The 21,608-nt window shown below is 45.6% G+C and overlaps 1 protein-coding gene across 1 annotated transcript in view; it reads left to right on the top strand.

Moving 5' to 3' along the window:
- The first annotated feature begins 6,390 nt into the window (after positions 1-6,390).
- LGMN (legumain) overlaps positions 6,391-21,608 on the top strand; it is a 41,583-nt gene continuing 26,365 nt past the window's right edge. Inside the window, exons 1-2 of the mRNA XM_052659682.1 lie at positions 6,391-6,477; positions 16,921-17,088. Of these exons, the coding sequence (XP_052515642.1) occupies positions 16,951-17,088 (138 nt within the window). The 5' untranslated portion in view covers positions 6,391-6,477; positions 16,921-16,950. The remainder of the gene's footprint in view (positions 6,478-16,920; positions 17,089-21,608) is intronic.

Here is a 21,608-nt window from a genome sequence, read left to right as displayed (position 1 = left end):
ATAAATGCTTATTGTTTGAGTGGAAATCCTTAAAAAAAAAACAAAAACCAGGAAGACACAGGGGCTCCCCTGAGTACAGGAGCACAGCAAAGAGCACTTACCTGCATCATGTCATTAATTTAACTGATAAATTTATTTAATGAGTATCTATTACATGACAGCTTATGCTTTTAGACACTGTGGATATAGAAATAAATAAGATAGACTGGGTCTTGCTCTCAAGCAGCTTGTGTATTTATTTTAAAATATTTATTTCTTTCGTTGTGCCAGGTCTTAGCTGTGGCACTTGGGGTCTAGTTTCTTAACCAGGGATTGAACCCAGACCCCCTGAATTGGGAGCATGGAAGCCTAGCCGCTGGACCACTAGGGAAGTCCCTCAAGCAGTTTAAATTTTACTGGAGTCACAGGAAATTAACTAACAAATATATAAAGTGAGATTGTGAAGCAAAGTAAAAGGCTAGGGAATAATGGAGGTTTGTGTGACTATTATAGGTCTGCGGGCCCAGGATGGCATCTCTGAGGAGGTGCTGCCATTGGAGCAGAAGCTAGCTATGTGTCTGGAAGGGGAAGGGCATTCCTGGAAGAGGGAGCTGCATACACAAAGGTAAGAAAGCCATTAGGCTGGAGAGGAGTAACTTATGCGGCAGGAAGTGAGGTCATGGGGACAGGTAGGAGTAAGGCCGTATGAGCCAGTGGAATTTTGTTCTGGAAGGATGGGAAATAGAGAGTAGTGAGGGTTGCATGCAATGTGAAGGTAATTACTGCCACTGAACTGCACATATGAAAATGGTTAAAATAAGCACATTTTATGTTATATATGTTTTACTACAATAAAAAAATGAAAAAAAAAAAAAAAAAGAATAAGCAGTACTTGGTCAGAGTGAAAACAAGAGAGTCAGGAGCCAGAAGGAACAGCATAATTGACTGCTTAGGGGGGGCACTTCCCTGATGGTCCAGTGGCTAAGACTCAGAGCTTCCAATGCAGGGGGCGCAGGTTTGATTCCCTTGTCAGGGAACTAGACCTCTACATGCTATGCAGCACAGTCATAAAAACAAACAAACAAACAAACAAACAGATAAAATTATGTTGTTCCAAAAAAAAAAAAAAAAAAAACAACGCTTAGGGGAAGAGAGGGTATGGACCATTCAAAAAAAAAAAAGACCATCTGAAGAAGGCCTAAGGGTGTCTTCTAGGGTGTTGGCCAAGCTCAGGTTTTCATCCAGGGGCTGGTTACCTGGATGTATTTGCTCTGTGAAAATGTACGGAGCTGTACATTTATAATTTGTGCATTTTTCTCTATGCATATTATACTTTCATTGAAATATTTAAGCTTAAAACAAGTCCAGTTTGTTTGTGGTGGAAGGAATTGAATGTAGGGACCCTCGGAGCTCAGGACTTATCATGCACTCAGTGAATAGCTGACACTTGGCTGGAATCTGAACTAAGTTTTTTCCTTAGGTGGCACTAGTGATAAAGAACCTGTCTGCCAATGCAGGAGACATAAGAGATGAAGGTTGAATCCCTGGGTCAGGAAGATCCCCCGGAGGAGGGCATGGCAACCCATTCCAGTATTCCTGCTTGGAGAATCCCATGGACAGTGGAGCCTGGCGGGCTACAGTTCATAGCATCACAAAGAGTCAGACACGACGGAAGAGACCGGGCACACGGCACCTGTTATTTCACTTGATCTTTACAAACAGCTCTATGAAGCACAAAGAAGTGAAGCCCTTGTCCAGGATCACATAGTCAGGAAGCGGTGGAGAGGGGCTTGAAACCCAGGGGGTCTGGATTCACCATCTAGGCCTTTAACCATCACATCAAATGGAATGAGTGAATGATATATGCAGCTTGCTCTCTCTCTAAACTAGAGGTTCTCAACATGGGGGAAACTTTGGGCAAAGTCTGGAGACATTTTTGGCTGCCACAACTTGAGAGAGGGGTGCTGCTAGCATTGGGTAGGTAGTGACCATCGATGCTGCTAAACATCTTAAAATGTGCAGGACAACTCCACCTTCCCACCAACAAAAAATAACTGGGCCTCAAATATGTTAATGCTGAGAAGCATTGAGAAACTTGCTCTAGACCTAACTAATTACTTTCACACTCTCCCCAGCTCTTGTTGTTTTATAATCATAATCTCTTACTTAATCTCCCACCATTAGATAAGAAAAGACTTTGAACCTGCCATGGTTCCTCAGGGTTATTATCTGTGGTGACAGTTATCCACCGCGTCCATATCCGGCTGAGCCTCATTAATCTCTGCTTATGTGGGCGGAGGAGCCTGGTAGGCTGCCGTCCATGGGATCGCTAAGAGTCGGACACGACTGAGCAACTTCACTTTAACTTTTCACTTTCATGCATTGGAAAAGGAAATGGCAACCCACTCCAGTGTTCTTGCCTGGAGAATCCCAGGGACGGGGGAGCCTGGTGGGCTGCTGTCTATGGGGTCACACAGAGTCGGACATGACTGAAGTGACTTAGCAGCAGCAGCAGCAGCATGTGGTATGGTGGCCAGAATCCCCAGATGGTGACTTTTCCCGTGAGAATTCGGCCAGGGGCATTTGATGGGGAGATCCCCATGCCCGTGTGTCCACAGGGGGCCTGCCATCTTCCTGCCGCCTGTGTGCTGTTTCGGCGCTGACCTCTGCTCCTGGTGCTTGCCATTGGCAGAGCACACCCCCTACCTGGGTGACATTCTGTGAGGGGGTACAGGAGCCCAGACAGTGCTGAAACTCAGATCCCCATCTTCTTTTCCTCATTGGGGGTCTTAATTCATAGCTCAGCAGCTACAGTCACCTTATTAACACAGTGAATAGCTAATATTAATAGGGCATTTACTTGGTGCTAAGTACTGGATTAATTTAATTCTCAGAGAGATCTTATGAAGTAGGTACTGTTTTTTATTTCTTTCTTTCTTTCTTTTTAAAATTCTTTTATTTATTTATTTGGCTGCACCAGGTCTTAGTTGCCTCACGTGGGATTCAGTTTCCTGACCAGGGATGGAGCCTGGGCCGTCTGCATTGGGAGACTGGTAGTGTGAAATCTCAGCCCCTGGACCACCAGGGAAGTCTGGCTGCTTTCCCCCTACCCCTCACCCTCCCCGTTTGACAGTTGAAGAAACCCAGGCACTGAGAAGCTAAGTGACTTGCCTAGGTCACACAGCTTATAAATGGTAAGACTGGAATTTGGATCCAGATAACTTGATGAGAGAGCACACCACGTCCAAGTTCCCATGCCAAACCTCTTGCGTCTCAGCCTCCTCCCCATAGCTGGCCTAGGTTAGCCACCTTACAGCATCTTCTGAGGCTCATCTGACCAACACCAGGGACCCCTCAATTTTCAGTCACCTTCTCTTGTTTCAACTCTGAGCTCTGAGCCCACACTGCTGCTGAGGAAGACTCGGGGGGACTACCCTGGGCCCTTTGTTTGCCTAAACATGCCTGGCACCAAGCCACCACATTCATTCCATTCCAAGTGTGAAAGCCTAACCAGCCAGAGGTTGCCATTTATTCTGGGTGAACAGAGGGAGTGGTTAAGGATGCTCTGCCTCTCTTACTAGACGGTAAGTTCTCAAGTGTAAGGAACCGATTCCTATTTCTCTCTATGCTCATTTACATCTGAGAAATGGAATATTTCCTGACACAACACATCGGTAAATATGGATGTCACGTCACCAGCAATCCCGCCACTACAGATGGTGAGCTGGTGAGCCCTGAGGGAACCCAGGAAGGGAAAATACCTGCCATCCAGCAGACATCAGACAGGAGCCACTCCCTATGGTGAGCCCCGAGGAAGCTCAGGATGTGAAAACAGTATACTGTGCTGAGTGAGGTGCAACATCAAAGAACTGATTTCAGTGAGTCCAGACGCTTGCATCTTCCCATACCTAAAAAGGTGCTAAATTGCTTAACTTGGGTTATCTGGTTTTCTTTAACAATAACCTTTTTATGTTCAGACAACTTGTCCTTTATTGCAAAACTTCTATATAGCCTGGCTCCTCCTTGGAGCACTTCTCTCAGGGTTACTTGAGGTGCTATCTCCGGGACTCGAAGTCTTAAAAATTCCCACTGAATAAAGCATAATCCTCAACTGTAAGGCTCGGAGAACTGCGCTCTGAAAGGACATTCAGGGACAGCCTCTAGTGGACTGACAACTTTTATTATCCAGCTTCACAGATCTATGGTCTCAGGGAGCAGAGCATAAAGCAGACGTGCACGTAGCCTTTCTCGATAAAACATCAAAGCATTCAAGCATAAAATACCGTTCCCACCGCCCAAGACATAACAGACCTTTGGCGAAACTCTAAAGGGAGTCTTATCATGAAACAACAGTCCTTGCTCCCAGAAACAGGTGGTCAGAAGGAAGCCTCCGAATGCCTCAAGGCCAGGCGTATGACCCTTCGTCATCTGTTCCCAGCCTTGGGCACTCGATGAACGCTCATAACCCTTTGTTATGCTCGTTCCAGCTTCCATCCTTCATCATGAGTGGAGCAAATACATTTTCAGTATTTGCTTAAAGCCTTCCAGCTCCTCCACACTCAACTTTTGGGTTGTGAACCTTTCTAAAGCCCATACACCTGGCACATAACATTTATGCTCCCCATTGAGGAAGACTGTGAAAGCACAGTGGTCATGAGAACTGACTTTAGGCTTGGACAGACCTGAACTTGACGCCCTGGTCACTTCCAAGCCGTGATCTTGGGCCAAGTACTTGACTCAGGGTGGGTAAGCTTTTCTGTAAATGGTCACACAGTATACACATTCCTTTGTGGGCCGCACGGTCTCTCCTACAATAGCTCATCTCTGCCTTGTTCTCCCAGTCACACCTAAACCAATGGGTGTGGATGTGTTCCTCTAGACTTTTATTCACAAAATTGGCAGTAGGCCTAGGGTAGTACACAGACCCATGATTTGCAGTTAAAAAAGAAAATTATGAAAGGACATCAGGGAGTTCCTTGGTGGTCCGGTGATTAGGACTCTGCTTTCACTGCTGAGGGCCTGAGTTAAACTGTGGTGGTGTTAGGGGAATCACACTGATTGAAACCACCCACCCTGGCCAGGCACCGTAGTAACCATTTGCATGAGTTGTTTTATGACAGGAGGTCCTGGTAAGGAACTTGGAACTAATAAGCCTCCACCAACCGGAAGAGTTTGGGAAAGGTCAAAAGGAGACACCACATGTCTACCTCCCAGAATCCTTCTCTCTGGCATCTATCTTGGCTGAACAAGGTGTGCACCACCAGGAAGGACTCTGAGTCAGAATGATTGGCTAAAGACAACCCAGAAACTAATCCCATCACCATAAAACCGGAGACTGCAAGCCATGTGACAAAGCTGTTCTCCTGGGTTCCCTTACCCTACTGCTCCCCACCCGGGTGCCCTTTCCCAATAAAATCTCTTGCTTTGTCAGCAGATGTGTTTCCTTGGACAATTCATTTCCAAGTGTTAGACAAGAGCCCAATTTCGGGCCCTGGTAGGGGTCCCCTTTCCTGCAACAGTGGGGGAACTAATTTGACACAAGCCAACACAGCCAAAACAAAAAAGATGAAACGAGACAACCCATGAATCTAAGTCCTATATATCTTGTGCTCGATGTCCTCGGGCAGGACGGGACTTATTCCCTCATAATAACTCCATTCAACTCAACTTTCTGAGCTCCACGGCATAGTACTTGTATGTATAGTATTTTACTTTTCTCTCCCTGTGAGATAATACCAAATGTTTGAGAAGTAGCATACGGATAAAAAGCACCGGATTCTGGAACTAGACTGCCTGGCTCCGAATTCTGGCTCTGCCACTTCAGAGGTATGTGGTCTTCCGAAAATTAACCTCCCTGACATAACTTTCCTTAGTTGCCCTGTGTGTAAAGCTGGGATGACATTAACAAGTGCCTTCCTCTCCTAGGGTTGTTACCTGGATGAAACGGATCTGCACATCCTATCACCTGGGGCTCCTTAAAGACTCCAAAACCCAGGCCACAGGCAGACCAACCAAAGAACTCAAAATCTTTAGGGAGAGGCAGAGGCATCAGTACCTAGAAGCTACTACCCTACGTGGTTCTAATTTGTGTACAAGTTTAGAAGCAGAGTGTTAAACGGCTTAGCGCGCTGGGGATCGATCCTTCCGGCGAATCACTGCGCCCCTGGTTCCACACACGTCAGAACCACCCTCCCACCCTCACCCCATCCTGCCCTAATTCACTGGATACCGTTCTCCCTGCGTTCCTTTGCCCTCTGGGATCAGAAGGCCCTGCGGAGGCTCGCTGGGACTCGTAGTTCCTGCGACTCTCCGGTCTCGTTCTCGCCTCCCATTGGCTTTCGAAGACGCTCCTCCCCGAAGCTCGGCCAATCGCCGCGGCGCAGCCAACCCTCAAAGCAAGGAGCTAGGACCCAGCTCAGCAATCTGTGCCGGGAGGACGCGGGCGGCTGACTTCTCTGAGGCTGCGCACCGCGAGGAGTTCCCACGGTCCCTCAGCAGGTAATCAATATCCCTGGCAGGGTACTGGGGCCCGGCCCAACGCCCCGGACCAGAGTCGCCCGTTTGCCGCAGATCTTGGCTTCATGGCTGGGATTTTCAGTTTCCCCGGCCTTTTTTTTTTTTTTTTTTTGAGTAAATCCATTTCTCATCGGGCGAAAGGGAGTTTTCGGCAAACGATGACTTCCGATGACCTCTCTCAGCCTTGCATCCCGTGGGGTTGGTGAGTTGGGGCTCCTTTTGTTGCGCGAGCTCGCTGGAAGCCCAGGCTCCTCCGAGAGCAGAGAGAAACAGGCGCGAGCTGACAGCACATTTGCTAAGGTCCTATAGCCAGGGAATGCCAGGAGGGGTCTCTTGTGTCCTGTCTTAACAATCTAGAAACAATTCAGGTTGTTGAGGTTTGTAATGCTGAGGTTGCATCTGTTTCCAGTTAGTTCTTGGTAGCCTAAGGGGGAAGGGGTGATGTTAACCACAACAGCAAATATACCCAAAGGTATAAAAACATCCCTTCTGAGAAATCATAAAAGCGCCACTTCTCATAGGTTTGAGCTGGTGGGAGTTAACAGGATGATTCACGTGAACCATGGAAGTGAAAATTAGCAGGATTTGGTCCCCTACTTCTATTAGAGTTGAGGTTTTACCCACGTGGTATTCAGGGCCAAGAATCTAGGGGCTGGGAGAAGGAAATTTTGTGAAAATAAATGTCCATGGTTTGAGACTTGCCCTGTGGTATGTAGTGAGTGGCATGGCCCAGCTCTCTTTGCTCCAGGCAGTAATGTCTTTACTGCATTAGTTCGCAAACATTGGTTGAGCCTTACTAAGTTTTTAAAGCAGGGATTATTTCATAAAGGGGAGAGGCAGTTTATTGTGAACCATTCCAGTGTTTCGGGGCAGCATGTAACCCTGCTTGTGGGAAGGGGTAAGACTTTGCAGAGAAGGGAATAATTGAATGGAGTTTGAGGGATGGGCAGGAGCTCGTGAGATGAAAGAGAAGAGCATTTCGCCTGGAAAATAGCATGATGAAGGCAGGAAAAGAGCACTGATTTTGGACCCGGAGTCCTGAGCCTGGTTGGAGCAAGGGATTTCTTGTGGATAGTGGAAAACAAGAGAGGCGCATCTTGCAAGCCTCCTGTGCTGCAGTTAGAGACTTGGATTTTGCCCTGAAAGCCCTAGAAACCGAATTTAGTAGATGTGTATCTTTGTTGTTGCGATTGTTTAGTCGTGAAGTTGTGTTGGACTCTTTTGTGACCCCATGGCCTGTAGCCAGGCTCCTCTGTCCATGGGATTTCCCAAGGGAGAATACTGGAGTGGGTTACCATTTCCTTCTCCAGGGGATCTTTCCAACCCAGGGATAGAACCCGAGTCTCCTGCATTGCTGGACAGGTTTCTTGCCAATGAGCCACGAGGGAAGCCCAGTGTGTACCTTAGATACTCCCTAATGTGGAAAAGTGTTGGAAAGAGGCCACACCAGGGAGCTCATTGCAGTAATTGCCAGGAGAATTGCTGAGGATTTTAAAGACAGTTGCATTTGAATGAGAGGAGAGAGGAGTAAAAGGTTGTGAACTCTTAAGTAAGTGAACACCATACCTAGTATTAAAAATATATTGAGGTGAATGCTGTCTCTTGAGTTTTCCACCTATGACTGACTATCTTTTTTAAGGAAATGACAAGCCTTTTTTTTCTTTCCTTAAACCGCAGACATTGCTTTAGGTCAAAATTTGAGTCCCATTTTATGAAGGAGAAATCATCACAAATGTTAAGGATGTTGAAATCTGGATGATTAGACATATGACTCAATTTATCTTGTAATCCAGGAGATACAAATTAAACCCATAATTAGATCACTTTATATCTATCGGATTAGAAATTAGAAAGCTTGTTACTCTCAAGAGTATCAATTGTTTGAAAGATATCAGATATTTGGAAGTATATTTTAGGACAGTACAGCTGCTAGCAAAATAGGTACATCTTAAGACTCAGTGGTTCTACTCCTAAAGTACCAGAGAGACATTTGTATACAAGGCGATGAGTGTAAGAATGCTTTTGCAACATTTTAATAGTTAAAAAAAAAGAAGTAGCAACCTACATGTTTGTTAGTAGGAGAATGTTTATAAAGTGGATATATGTATTTTAAAGTATAATAAATTGCTTGGAGTGAAGTAATTTACAATAGTGGTTACCTTGTGGTATTCGGAGAATGGGACAGGACAATGGAGGGACTGTTTTATCTGTAATGTTTTATTTGTTTATGGGGAAAGAGGTTTAACAGATTTACAAAATATTAACAGTTGATCTGTATGACGGTAACAGGTATTTTATATTATGTTTGTACATTTCTGTAGTTTAACGTGTATCCTTCAATTTCTTAAAATATAAGTTGTAGCAAAATTAAACTTAAGAATTTACATCTAGTTATAAAAGTCATGCTCATTCATTTGGGGAAAGACTACAAACTATTATTAATCCTAGATTTCAAAAAATAGTAATTTGGGAGAAACTTAAAGAAATTCAAATGCCAAATTAGCAGTGAAAATAAAAGTGTAGAAAAACCATTAATCAAAAATCAAATTCTTCTAGACATTAGTAAATTTAAAAAATCTTTCTTGACTATGTGTATTTTGAAATATGTTATAGCTGCTTGTACATCTTGAAATGTTAAAAGATAATGTTTTAAAAGTGAAGGGGGCGACAGAGAATGAGCTGGTTGGAAGGCTTCCTTAACTTAATGGACAAGAGTTAGAGCAAACTCTGGGACGTAGTGAAGGACAGGGAAGCCTGGCAAGCTGCAGTCCATGGGGTTGCAGAGTTGGACATGACTTAGTGACTGAACAACATCACTCTCTATGTATTACTGTCAGCTGAAAGGAGATTCCAAGTACAAAGTACATTTGTAGAATAGAAATACTGAAACGTGCAATGGGAAAGCTGGCTTCTTTCTTTCAAAGGGGGAGTCACTTGCACCTCCACTTAATAGAATTCATTTGTATGTTTTTAGACAATAATTATTTTCATTTCTAGTATCTACAGTTTACAGAGTTGTGGGGAAAAAAAGTTCCATAGAATCATTGCAGGTAGATTCTTTACCAACTGAGCCACCAGGGAAGTCCTCCATAGAATCACAATTCGGTAACTTTGAAGGACATGCTCTAATCCAGAATGTGCTTTGCTACTGAATCATAAATGTTCCCTATGAAAAAACATTGATTCTCTCACTTGAACAAAATCCATTTTTTTGAGATTTGAGATAAGACTACTTGGGTTTTCTTTTCTTTCTTTCTTTTTTTCCCCCATTTTACTCTTGAAACAGAAAATCAAAGGATATGGGAACTGAATGGGCCATTAATAATTTAGTTCTACCATCCCATTTGACAGATGAACAATTAAGGTGAGGCAGGGTCCCCCGGACTTAGGAACTGTAGTAACTTAGTAACTGTCCTGTATTAAAGAGAAATTTCACCTGACATATGTTAAAAAGACAAGATGGGGACTTCCTTGGTGGTCTGGTAGTTAGGTCTTTGTCTTTCCAGTGCATGGGGCCCGGGTTTGATCCCTGGCTGGAGAACTAAAATCCCACGTGCCATGTAATGTAACCATTTTTTTTTTTTTTTTAATGACAAGATGGATTTTATTCTAGCTATTGTATTAGAGGAGAAAGACTTCCATATAGAACTGAGCTCAACTCCAAATACATCAAGGACAACTGAGATTTATTGCCAGTAGGCAGAGTGGGAGGGACAATGGCTGAAAAATTGCTAAGAGAAGCTTGATTAGATGCCAAAGATGGGAGATTCTTGCAGGATTCTTGCTAAACCTGGGCTCAGTGGGCCAAAGTCTTGTCGGGAGGAGGGCTCAGAGGTACTTGACTTCAGTTCGGTGAAAGAGGGCTCCTTGTCTCCTGTCCTTGTCTCTTTTGCATGTTATCAGCCAGGGACCACTTGCATGATGATTTTGTTGTAAGACCCCAACGAACAGAGGGCAAGATCTAAAACCTGTAGGTTTGGAAGTCTCTTCACAGATGTCATTGTCTGCCCAGCTGCTTTGGTTGGCTTTAATGGTTCGCTATTGCTAACCCAGAGCAAGTAGCAAGTACAGGGCTCATGTGGGAGGCCACGGGGGTGGTTAAGGTCTGGGCTTTGATGTCAGACCTAGATTTGAATTTGATCCTGCTATTTAGATGGTCCTCTAACTGTAGCCTTGTTACTTCTATTGCTGGTGACAGTTGATCTGGTATGTGCACTCGGGTCTGTCCCAAACCTCCCCTATTGGATCAGATCCCACTTGATGGTGCTGTCTGAAGTGGAGTCCTTCAGTTGAATCAGTGACTTCATGTAGCCCTGTAACATGAGAGGGTCGCTGGACCAGTGGGAGCAGCGAGGACCTGGCATTGGAGGCTGGTAAAATTCATTTGTAAAGGCTTGTCCATTGACTTTGACTTTGTGTGGTTCAAGTTCTCCTTTGATGGGCTCTTCTTCTAAGACCTTTTTATAACCGATTACCCACAAGTGTCTTAAAATAGTGGGGTGATGAAGAGCAGGCATGTTGGGTATCCTGCTGCTGGAGGAAACTTGGAGGCCCCGGAGTGTAGGGTGTAGCCCTCCCACCTGTGGTTACAGGGCCTCTGAGATATTCACAAAAACAGTGCTCTTTTGGTGTGACAAGCAAGGTGGTGTAGTAGAAGAAGCAATCTTTGGAAGCAGATCTGTGTGTCACGCAGCAGTGCCATTTTCTACCAAGTTTCTCTACCTTTGCTAGTCTGTCTCAGCTGAAGGGGGTAATGAGACTGCTCACAGGCTGTTGTGAGGATGGGAAAGTGCCTCGCACACTCCATGGTTCATAGATACCCACGCATATCCCGCCCTCCCTTCCTGTGTGGCATAGCAACAACAGAATACTCTTGGGGACTTTCCTCTGTCCTCTGGTTAGAGCAACAGCTGTCTTGGATCATTTTCTCCCTGCAAATGGTTAGCAGACTAAACATATACCCCTGAGCATCCTCTCAGAGGCCTTCCCGCTCTTGGCACTTTTAAGAACTACCTTTTTCTTTTAAAGTTGTCACTATATCCCGTTATAAGAATGTATTGTATTTGAGTTAGGGCTTCCCTGGTGGCTCAGATGGTAAAGAGTCTGCCTGCAATGCAGGAGACCCAGGTTCGACTCCTGGATTGGGACGATCCCCTGGAGAAGGGAATGGCAACCCACTCCAGTATTCTTGCCTGAAAAATCCCATGGATGGAGGAGCCTGGTGGGCTACAGTCCGTGGGGTTGCAAAGGGTTGGATATGACTGAGCTGCTAACACACACATACACACACATATAATTGATTTGATGAATAGTACCCTGTAGATGGAAAAGCCCCTGATTGGAAAAGATTGAAGGCAAAAGAAGAGGGTGGCAGAGGATGAGATGGTTAGATCGGATTATCAACTCAGTTCAGTTCAGTTGCTCTGTCGTGTCCGACTCTTTGCGACCCCATGAATTGCAGCACGCCACGCCTCCCTGTCCATCACCAACTCCTGGAGTTCACTCAAACTCACGTCCATCGAGTTGGTGATGCCATCCAACCATCTCATCCTCTGTCATCCCCTTCTCCTCTTGCCCCCAATCCCTACCAGCATCAGTCTTTTCCAATGAGCCAACTCTTCACAAGAGGTGGCCAAAGTATTGGAGTTTCAGCTTTAGCATCAGTCCTTCCAAAGAACACCCAGGACTGATCTCCTTTAGAATGGACTGGTTGGATCTCCTTGCAGTCCAAGGGACTTTTGAGAGTCTTCTCCAACACCACAGTTCAAAAGCATCAATTCTTCGGCGCTCAGCTTTCTTCACAGTCCAACTCTCACATGACTACTGGAAAAACCATATCAACTCAGTAGACATGAATTTGCGCAAACCCCGGGAGGTAGTGGAGGACAGAGGAGCCTGGTGTGCTACAGTCCATGGGGTTGCAAAGAGATGGACACAACTTAGCAACTGGACAACAACAACAGACAACCCCCGTAAATGACCATTTATGTTGCCTCTGGGGTTTTTCTGCTGCAAATGGGTGATCTCCCTCACCTTCTTAAAATCTTCCCTTTTTGAAAAGCGATACCTGGCACTCCCACCGGGACTTCCTCTTCTGCCTTTATTTCCTCCCCCGCACTCATCACCACTGTACAACCTGTCTCTTCCTGCTAGAATGTCAGCTCTGCGAAGGGTTTCGCCAGTTTGGCTCCCTGTTCAGCCCCTGTGAGTGCCTGGTGGGTGTTCAGGCCCTGTGTGTTGGACGGGTGAGTAGACAGGAAGAAGCAGAAGACGGCGCCTGTGTGACTGGGGCCCTGGAGCGCCACGGGCAAGAAATAGCGGTCTTCCTGGGCCAGTTTGGCAGGGATCATTTACTTTTTTTTTTTTTTTGACTGCGCTGGGTCTTCATTGCAGTGCTTGTCTAGTTGGCAGCCTGTGGACCAAGTTACCCTGCAGCCTATGGGATCCTCGTTCTCCAACCAGGGATCACACCTGCGACCCTTGCATTGGAAGGCAGATTCTTAACCACTGAGCAATCAGGGCAGTCCCAGGGGTCCTTGTTTACTTTTTATTCCTGAACTTTTCTCTCTGCTGAAACGAGAATCATAGATATGCTGCAAGATGATTTGTGACTTTGTTTTCTGCGCTCGACTTCGTCAAGAATAGTGCTGACCAGGAAATTGCCATCTGAAACCTGCTGTTTTGAGACATGTTCATTGCTAAGGGTGATGGAAGGATTGTTTTACTTCATATCTTTCCTTCGCCCCTGGCCCCATACATTTCCCAACATATTAGTGTATGTGTTTTTTAAGTGGCATATCCCAATCGGTGTCACATGGTGAGGCTTGTAACTTGGCATTGTATTCAAGGAACCACAACTCTGTGTTAATAATTTAAAAAAAGATAGACAAGAACATCGCTAAATGTTAACTCTGAAAATGTCCCTTGTGTATGAATAAGGTACTTTCCCTCACTGAGGAGTAACTTGCTAGTGTTTAGTAGAAGAATGAAAGGTAAACTGGAATTTGTAAAAATAACCTGGTGGTGTTTTTTGTTTGCTGATTTAGGCAGTTGAGCTGGTGGTGTCTATTCTGTTGCTCAGGCAGGCCAACCATTCGACTCTAGTATATTTTATTTAAATATGAAAGGGGGAATTCCCTGGCAGTCTAATGACTAAAACTCTGAGCCTCCACTTCTGGGGGGCACAGGTTTGGCCCCTGGTCAGGGGAACTAAGATCCCACATGCCATGAGGCACAACAAAAAAAAAAGAAAAGAAAAGAGAAAGAAAAGAAGAAGTCAGGCACTAGTGCCTCCAGACAGATCAGCCGCTTCAGGATTGAGTCACATGATAGACACTCAGAAAGAATGGTATGCAAACCAGGGAGCCTGTTTTATGATTGTTGATGAAAGATAATAAAAACCCCAGACTGTACCTGTCCTGTGGGCTGATAACACATTCTGGCTCCTGAGGGCGGGCCACAGAGACTGCCTGTTTCAGTTTCATTGGAATGTAGCCGTGTTCACTGGTTTCTGTATCGTCTTTGGCTGCTTTGTGATACCATCGGAGAGCGGAAGAGTTGCAATGGGGATGACGTGACCTGCAGAACTGAAAATACCTACACTCCAGCCCTTTACAGAGGCTTTGCTGACCCTTGCCCCAAGAGAAGGCTTCCTGGGAGGCTTGCTGGCAGCCAGGACACTGCTGGTTGCATGGCCTCCAGTATCACTGGCTCACCTCCCCCTCCAGTGTGGGGGCCCCTGCAGAGCTCTGGGGGTGGGAGCTTGACTGTCTCTTGCCTGACCTCACTGCTGCTGATTCATACCTTTGTATTACTTCCCCTTTTCTTATCCCTCGGTGAGCCCTGGGCAGGTCAAGTGGACATGAGAAAACATCCTGTCCATACGCACTGACATATTAATAGACCAGCGGGTTCCGGGGCTGGGTGGCCTGGGAAGTCCACTGCCTTCATCTGTGACTCACCTTGACCATTTGAAGACAATCTTGAAACAAATCTGGGGCATGTTATTGCAGTTACCCATGCATCCATGACTTTGTAGTGGAGCTAAAGAAACCTGGATTGAGCACTAACTCAGATTCTTTTTTGTTGTTGTTTGGCCGTGCTGTGTGGCGTGCAGGATCCTAGTCCCCTGACCGGAGACAGAACCCCTGCTGCCTGCATTGGCAGCTCCGAGTCTCAACCACTGGACTGCCAGGGAAGTCCTCCCACCTCAGATTCTTAATTCTTACATGTGAAGCATTGAGTTCCTGGGAGAAGTCTTGGGGGCTAGAGTAGTACGGTTTCTTGACTAGGAAGCTGGGCTTCTGGGCAGAGCTGACTAGAGTGTAGTCCTGGGCATCACCCAGAGCTTGTCAGAAACGCAGAGTGTCAGGCCCTGCCCATGCCTACAGAGTCAGACTCTGCCTTCTAACAAGCCCCCCAGGCAATCTGGGCATATAAGTCAAGTTGGAGAAGTGCTGGTCCAAAGTGCCTTTACTTTTTAAAACTTTGGTAAAACCCAGGGCTTCCTGTTTTTTCACTTGGGAGGAAATCCCATCATTTTGAGGTTTAGCACAGTCTTAGGCACAGGCAACCTAGATAGCATATTCAAAAGCAGAGACATTACTTTGCCGACTAAGGTCTGCCTAGTCAAGGCTATGGTTTTTCCAGTAGTCGTGTATGGATGTGAGAGTTGGACTGTGAAGAAGGCTGAGCACTGAAGAATTGATGCTTTTGAACTGTGGTGTTGAAAACTCTTGAGAGTCCCTTGGACTGCAAGGAGATCCAACCAGTCCATTCTGAAGGAGATCAACCCTGGGATTTCTTTGTAGGGAATGATGCTAAAGCTGAAACTCCAGTACTTTGGCCACCTCATGCGAAGAGTTGACTCATTGGAAAAGACTCTGATGCTGGGAGGGATTGGGGGCAGGAGGAGAAGGGGACGGCCGAGGATGAGATGGCTGGATGGCATCACCGACTTGATGGACGTGAGTTTGAGTGAACTCCGGGAGTTGGTGATGGACAGGGAGGCCTGGTGTGCTGTGATTCATGGGGTCGCAAAGAGTCAGACACGACTGAGCGACTGAACTGAACTGAACTAGGCACAGATGCTGAGGATGCTTTCCTAGACTTCAAGGTGTTTCATGACTTAGCTGGCTCTGCAGTCCTTGAGGACAGAAGCTTCGTCCTGTCCCTACTGCGTTCCCAGCCCCCAGCGCTTTTTCTGGCAGGGTCAGAGTTCAGGAGACTCTGACTGAGGAGGTGAATGAATGAGTGAATACATTAACGAGTGAGTAAATGAGCACTGTTTTGTCAAAAAGCATCAGAGGCAGAGGTTAGCCTCGTAGACTGTTCTGTTCTGAGTCCCTACATCTCAATGACTGTTTTTCCTCTTATCTCAGAATGACAGGCCTGGCTTCTGCCATAGGAAGGCTTTTTTAAAAATAACATAGTCAGGACACAGGGCATTAAAATAGCATACTTGTCTGAGTAATGCAGGGTGGCCAGGACTCAGCCTTAGTTCTGCCTTTTGTGGTTTAAAACTCTCTTTAAAGTTTTGGCCGTGAAGTGTAAAATTGGGCATGTAGTTCATTAAGAATGAAGTCTTGAGATGCAGAACTATGTAGCAGAAAGGGTGGACCAGGAATTCAGAAGGCACGGGTTCTGGTCTGTGGCCAGTGAATATTGGGTAAGTCACTTCTCTCTTGCTTCAACCTCCCCATCCAGTAAAACAAGGATTAAAATGTTTGCCCAGCCTCTTCTACAGAATAATGAAAATGGGTTGTAAGCATTAGACAAAGACATTCATTTGGGCTGCCAGTGTTAGACTATAGCTTACCCCGATAGCTCACACACATTGCCCCTCAGTATTTACATCAAGTGTATGTTGAATTTTTACAAGCTTTATTGTATATGTAATATATATTATTTGTAGTAAAGAGAGACAAAAAGAAAGAAGGTCCTTCTTAATTCTACCTATCTACCACCCAAGAATAACTACTGTTAGGTTTTGTCTGCCTTCCACATTTTGCTAAGCACACATTATATTTCTGTTCTTTTCTTAAAACAGTTCATAGTGTGTGGTAGATATTTTTCCGACACAGTGAAGTTTGTTAGTGAGTTTTGTTTTCCGTATTCCAAGTTGTGACAAAAACTTTAAAAAGTTGCCTCAAGAGCTTCCTCAATATTCTTTGGTTTATTCTCCTAAGTTCAGCCCGTAGTGAAGGTGCGGCGCTGTGGGCAACCCCCTGCTCCACTCCAGGGAAACGGCAGCAGCGCTGAGAATAAAATTCTGCTTGTCATCAGTTTTATCCTCAGCGAGTTCTGTGTGATGACGAAATGATCGTATCTTTTTGGCCCATTTTCTGTGATCTTGTCTTTGGGTCCAGCAGTGTTCTTCTGGTTTGGTCATTCCTTTTTCACTTGACTCTGCCTTTTTCTTCCTAGATTTCTGCAGGGGAACCCCAAGGGGGCAGGATGATCTGGGAAGTCACTGTGTTGCTCAGCTTGGTCCTGGGAATTGCTGCTATTCCCCTGGAGGACCCTGAGGATGGAGGCAAGCACTGGGTGGTGATTGTCGCAGGATCACAGGGCTGGGATAATTACAGGCACCAGGTAAGAAAATGACTCACCTTTTCCTGTATGACACTGGCAGTCTGTTAACAATCCTGGACATTGTTATTAGAAGAGACTTTTTATTTATTGTTTTTTGGTTTGGTTTTGCTTTGGGATGGAGTTGAAGCTATCAAGATTTTATTTATTTTAAACTTTTAATTTTGTATCGCTATTTAACAGTATTGTGATAATTTCAGGTGAACAGCAAAGGGACTCAGCCGTACGTGTATATGTATCCATTGTCCCCTAAACCCCCCTCCCATCCAGGCTGCCGTGTGACATTGAGCAGAGTTCCCTGTGCTATACAGTAGGTCTTTGTTGGGTATCCATTTTAAATGTAGCTGTGTGTACATGTCCATCCCAAACTCTCTAACTATCCCTTCCCCCCAGCAACCAAAAGTAGAACAGATGCTCCTCTTAGGTTGGCAAAAATACATGTGTTGATGAGGATGTGGAGAATGGAACACACACCCCACCATCCCCATTGCTGAGTGGATTATAACGTGGTACAGTCATTTTGGAAACCATTTTGGCTGTTCCTCAAAATGGCCCGTTTGTGGTCACTTCAGTCTAATGCAGGGATTCTCAACCTTGGCACTGTTGACGCTTGGGTCCACCCAGGTAATTCTTAACTGTTGGGGGCTGTCCTACCATGTAAGATGTTTAGCAGCATCCCTACCTCTGCCCTCTAGGTACCAGGAGCATCACCCAGCCACTGTAACAACAAAAATTGTCTCCAGACTTTGCCATATGTCCTTAGTTGAGACCTACTGGTCTAGTGCCTTCATTTTAGTAAATAGGGAAACTGAGACTTGAAGACCAGAGGTGACTTGCGTGAGGCCGAATTGGTGCAGACAGGACTCTGGAAGCAGCGTCACGAGTCTGCTTGCCCTCCACACCCCCGCCCTGCTGCTCTGCCTTCACCCCTCCCCCTCGTCTTTCCTGGCACTCTCAGCAAACCAGCCTGGCAGAAATTAGAGAGGAAAGAATCTACATTTGTAAATATGTTAAAAGTGCAACCTCCAGGTGCGAATGTAAAATGGTGTAGCTGCTTTGAAAAACAGTCTGACAGTTCCTCAAAAGGTTAAGCACAGTTACCGTGTGACCCAGCAATTCCGCTCTTAGGTATATATTCAGAAAAAAAAAAAAAAAGAATATGTACGTCCCCCCAAAAAAACTTGTACTCAAATGATTATAGCAGTTTTATTCAGGCTAGCCTAAAAGTGGGAACAATCCAAGTGTCCAATAAATGGATAAACAAAAAGTATAGTCTGTCCACACAAGGTGTTATTATTTGGCCATAAAGAGAACAAGGGACGGATGCATGGCTTCAACAGGGCTGAACCTTAAAAACATTATCCTAAGTGAGAGAAGCCAGTCACAAAGGACCGCAGCATTCCGTTTATAGATGGAAGTCTAGCGCAGGAAACTCTGTGAAAACAGAACGTAGATTAGTAGTTGACAAGGTGTACACAGAAGAGGGGACAGAGAATGACTGTTACTGGGTGTGGAGTCTCTTTTAGGGATGATGAAAAGGCTCTGGAGTTAGAGAATGGTGATGGTTGCGTGACTTGGTGAACATACTAGAAACCACTGAATTGTACATTTAAAAGGTTGACGTGTGATATGTGAATTATATACCTTAATAACGTTGTTATTTAAAAAGTCATTGAATCTTTCAATTCTCAGAGACGAGATGCACAGGCAATCACAAGTGAACTCATTTGACCCCCACTGTGGGGTTCTGTGCAGTTGGTCCAGTTCTTTTTCCCTATTTATGTTTACTTTCTGTCTCAACTGGTCACCTTTGAAGTGCCTAGTCACCAAGTGTGGCCAGAAGCTGCCAGATTAGACCTAGCATCTGTGCTTGTGACGGCTTAACAGGGCTGCCTCATGTGTGTTTCCTTCCCAGGATATCAGTTTCATAATCTGTTAAATAGGGGCTGGTTTAGGTGAACTCCCTGCTGCTGCTGCTGCTGCTAAGTCGCTTCAGTCGAGTCCGACTCTGTGCAACCGCTGCACCACCCCCACCCCACCCCCGCCCCACCCTCTGCCAGGCTCCACCATTTCTGGGATTCTCCAGGCAAGAACAGTGGAGTGGGTTGCCATTTCCTTCTCCAATGCGTGAAAGTGAAAGGTGAAAGTGAAGTCACTCAGTTGTGTCTGACTCTTAGCGACCCCATGGACTGCAGCCTACCAGGCTCCTCTGTCCATGGGATTTTCCAGGCAACCAGCTCTATAATTTGATGATTATTGAATGACTTAGTTCTTGAATGCTTTTTATCTGCTAGCTGAATAGGAAATTTGGCTTGATTAAAAAGTTATTTTCATTGGCAGTATGATACCTTTTTAATACTTAACCCAGACCTGACCCCGGCTTCCCTGGTGGCTCAGATGGTAAAGAATCCGCCTGTAATATGGGAGACCCAGGTTCGATCTCTGGGTTGGGAAGATCCCCTGGAGGAGGGCATGGCAACCCACTCCAATATTCTTGCCTAGAGAATCCCATGGACAGAGGAGCCTGGCGGGCTATAGTCCATGGGGTCACAAAGAGTCGGACACGACTGAGTGACTAAACACAGCACATGCACAGACCTGACCCAGTTAGAGAGGAGTAATCCGAGTATTAACTACCCAGCTCAGTTTTCTCCTCTGCCTCTCAACACGAGTCAGAAAGATGGGGTATTAAATACGGGTCACTGATAGCAGACTGGCTGCTTCATCAGACACCCTGGTTTTTATACAACTAACTTTAAAAAGCATGTATTGGTTAAACATTATTCAGTATAGGTGATTACCCTTTGCTCCCAGGAAATTTTTTTGAAGTGTTGCTAGTTTCCCTGGGTAAACTACTTCATATCAAAATGGAATGAAGCAAGAAAAGCAAAAAGAAGTGGGCACAGACTGAAATTTCTGTCCCTAAAGAAGGGTGGATGCTGGTGCTAAAGCTGGACACGGGAAGCGTGGCTGCTGAATCATGGTTGGCCTCAGTTCATATCCCTGCCGGCCAAGTTCACTCCTCGGCCAACTGCCGACACTTGCTGTCTTGACTTTGGAAACTGAGCGTTAGAAGAGCGTTTGAGGTATAGCCAGTTAACACCCCAGTACAAAATAGAAAATTCAAAGTGTGGGGGGAAACAAAAGAGCGTTTGAAAGAGCTTTTCCCATAGAACCTACATAGACTTTTTCTTTTCTGCATAGACTTTTAGACTTACATTTTTATTGAGGTTTATGTTTTCCTTGCGTGAACATAGCACTCATTATCACAAATTTGTTTAGAGAAGATTAGTATACTGGGCACACTTAGATCATTGCAGAGCACTCTTCTGTGCTTTATGATGGTTATTTAACCTGTGTTGGTTACACTGAATTGGCTTTCTCCGTTTTCCATTTGGGGCTGGGATGAATGGATGACTGGTGGGTCTGGGCTGATGCTAGTGGGATATGTTACATCTTGAGTATGGGCTTGGAAGGTCCTGGAGGACAAGTTCCTGCAGTGGTGGAGGCAGGAGCCAGACTCCGATGCATGGATGACAGAGGAAGAGGTCCCTTGGTGCAAACCACACAAGGTATGCTGTACTGGCTATTCTTCCGACAGGCTTGTGAGGGGGAGAAAGAAGAACATAGGTCACCAGGGGAGGAATGGGACTAGAGGAAGGTTTCTTCCAGTATAGAGATCTGAGTGCACTGAGAAGGAAAATGAAGTGGATTGAAGGTGAAGTTCACCGTTGCACAAGCCATTAGGAGGATGTTGGGATATGGGGGGGGGGGGGGGTGTTGGGAGGAGAGGAGATGTGAGCCAGGAGTCACTGGGAGAAAGGGGCTTGAGGGGAGTTTTGAGGTCACTGCTGGGCAGTGGGGCTCTGAAGGAGAAGGTCTGGAGTGTTGGCAACAGAAGAGGTGAGGAGCTGGGAGAATGCTGACACCCCCTCCCCTCTGCTGGTCTCGAGCTGGGGGCTGTGGTGGAGAGGAAGGGAGTGCCACCTTTTCCTGGGAAGGCTTCAGAAGCCTCCTTAAGAGTATCCATGGGGCCAAAAGGAGGCAGAGAGGGAGAGGGAAAAGTCCAGAACTTGTACATGTTGAAGTTGGGAGGCAAAGGTAGGATAATGGAGGGTCTGGCGGCAGTCATACTTCTGAATAACCACCTTTCACTTTATACATTGAAGGGTGTGTGTTATTACCACTTTTTAGAAACAGCTTTATTGAAGAGGTATGTTTCCATGCCGTACAATTCACCTATCTCATAGTACAGTGATTTTTAGTAAGTTCAGACAGTTGTGCAAGTGTTACCACAGTTCAGTTTTAGGACATGCCCATCATTCTAGAAAGTTCCCCTGTGCCTGTACTCATCCCAGCCTCCTGTCCCCAAGGATTTGCCTTTTGTCTTTATTGTCTTGCCCTTTCCAGAAACTTCATAGATGGAATCATAGAAGGTGGACACTTTGGTGTCTGGCTTCTTTCACTGGCGTTATGTTTTTATAGTTAATCCATCTTGTTACAAAGTATCACTCTTATATTTT

Source organism: Budorcas taxicolor, chromosome 21 (assembly GCF_023091745.1).
Source record: "Budorcas taxicolor isolate Tak-1 chromosome 21, Takin1.1, whole genome shotgun sequence".
In the NCBI taxonomy this organism is placed as follows: Eukaryota; Metazoa; Chordata; class Mammalia; order Artiodactyla; family Bovidae; genus Budorcas; species Budorcas taxicolor.
This window is presented reverse-complemented; position numbering and strand designations above follow the sequence as displayed.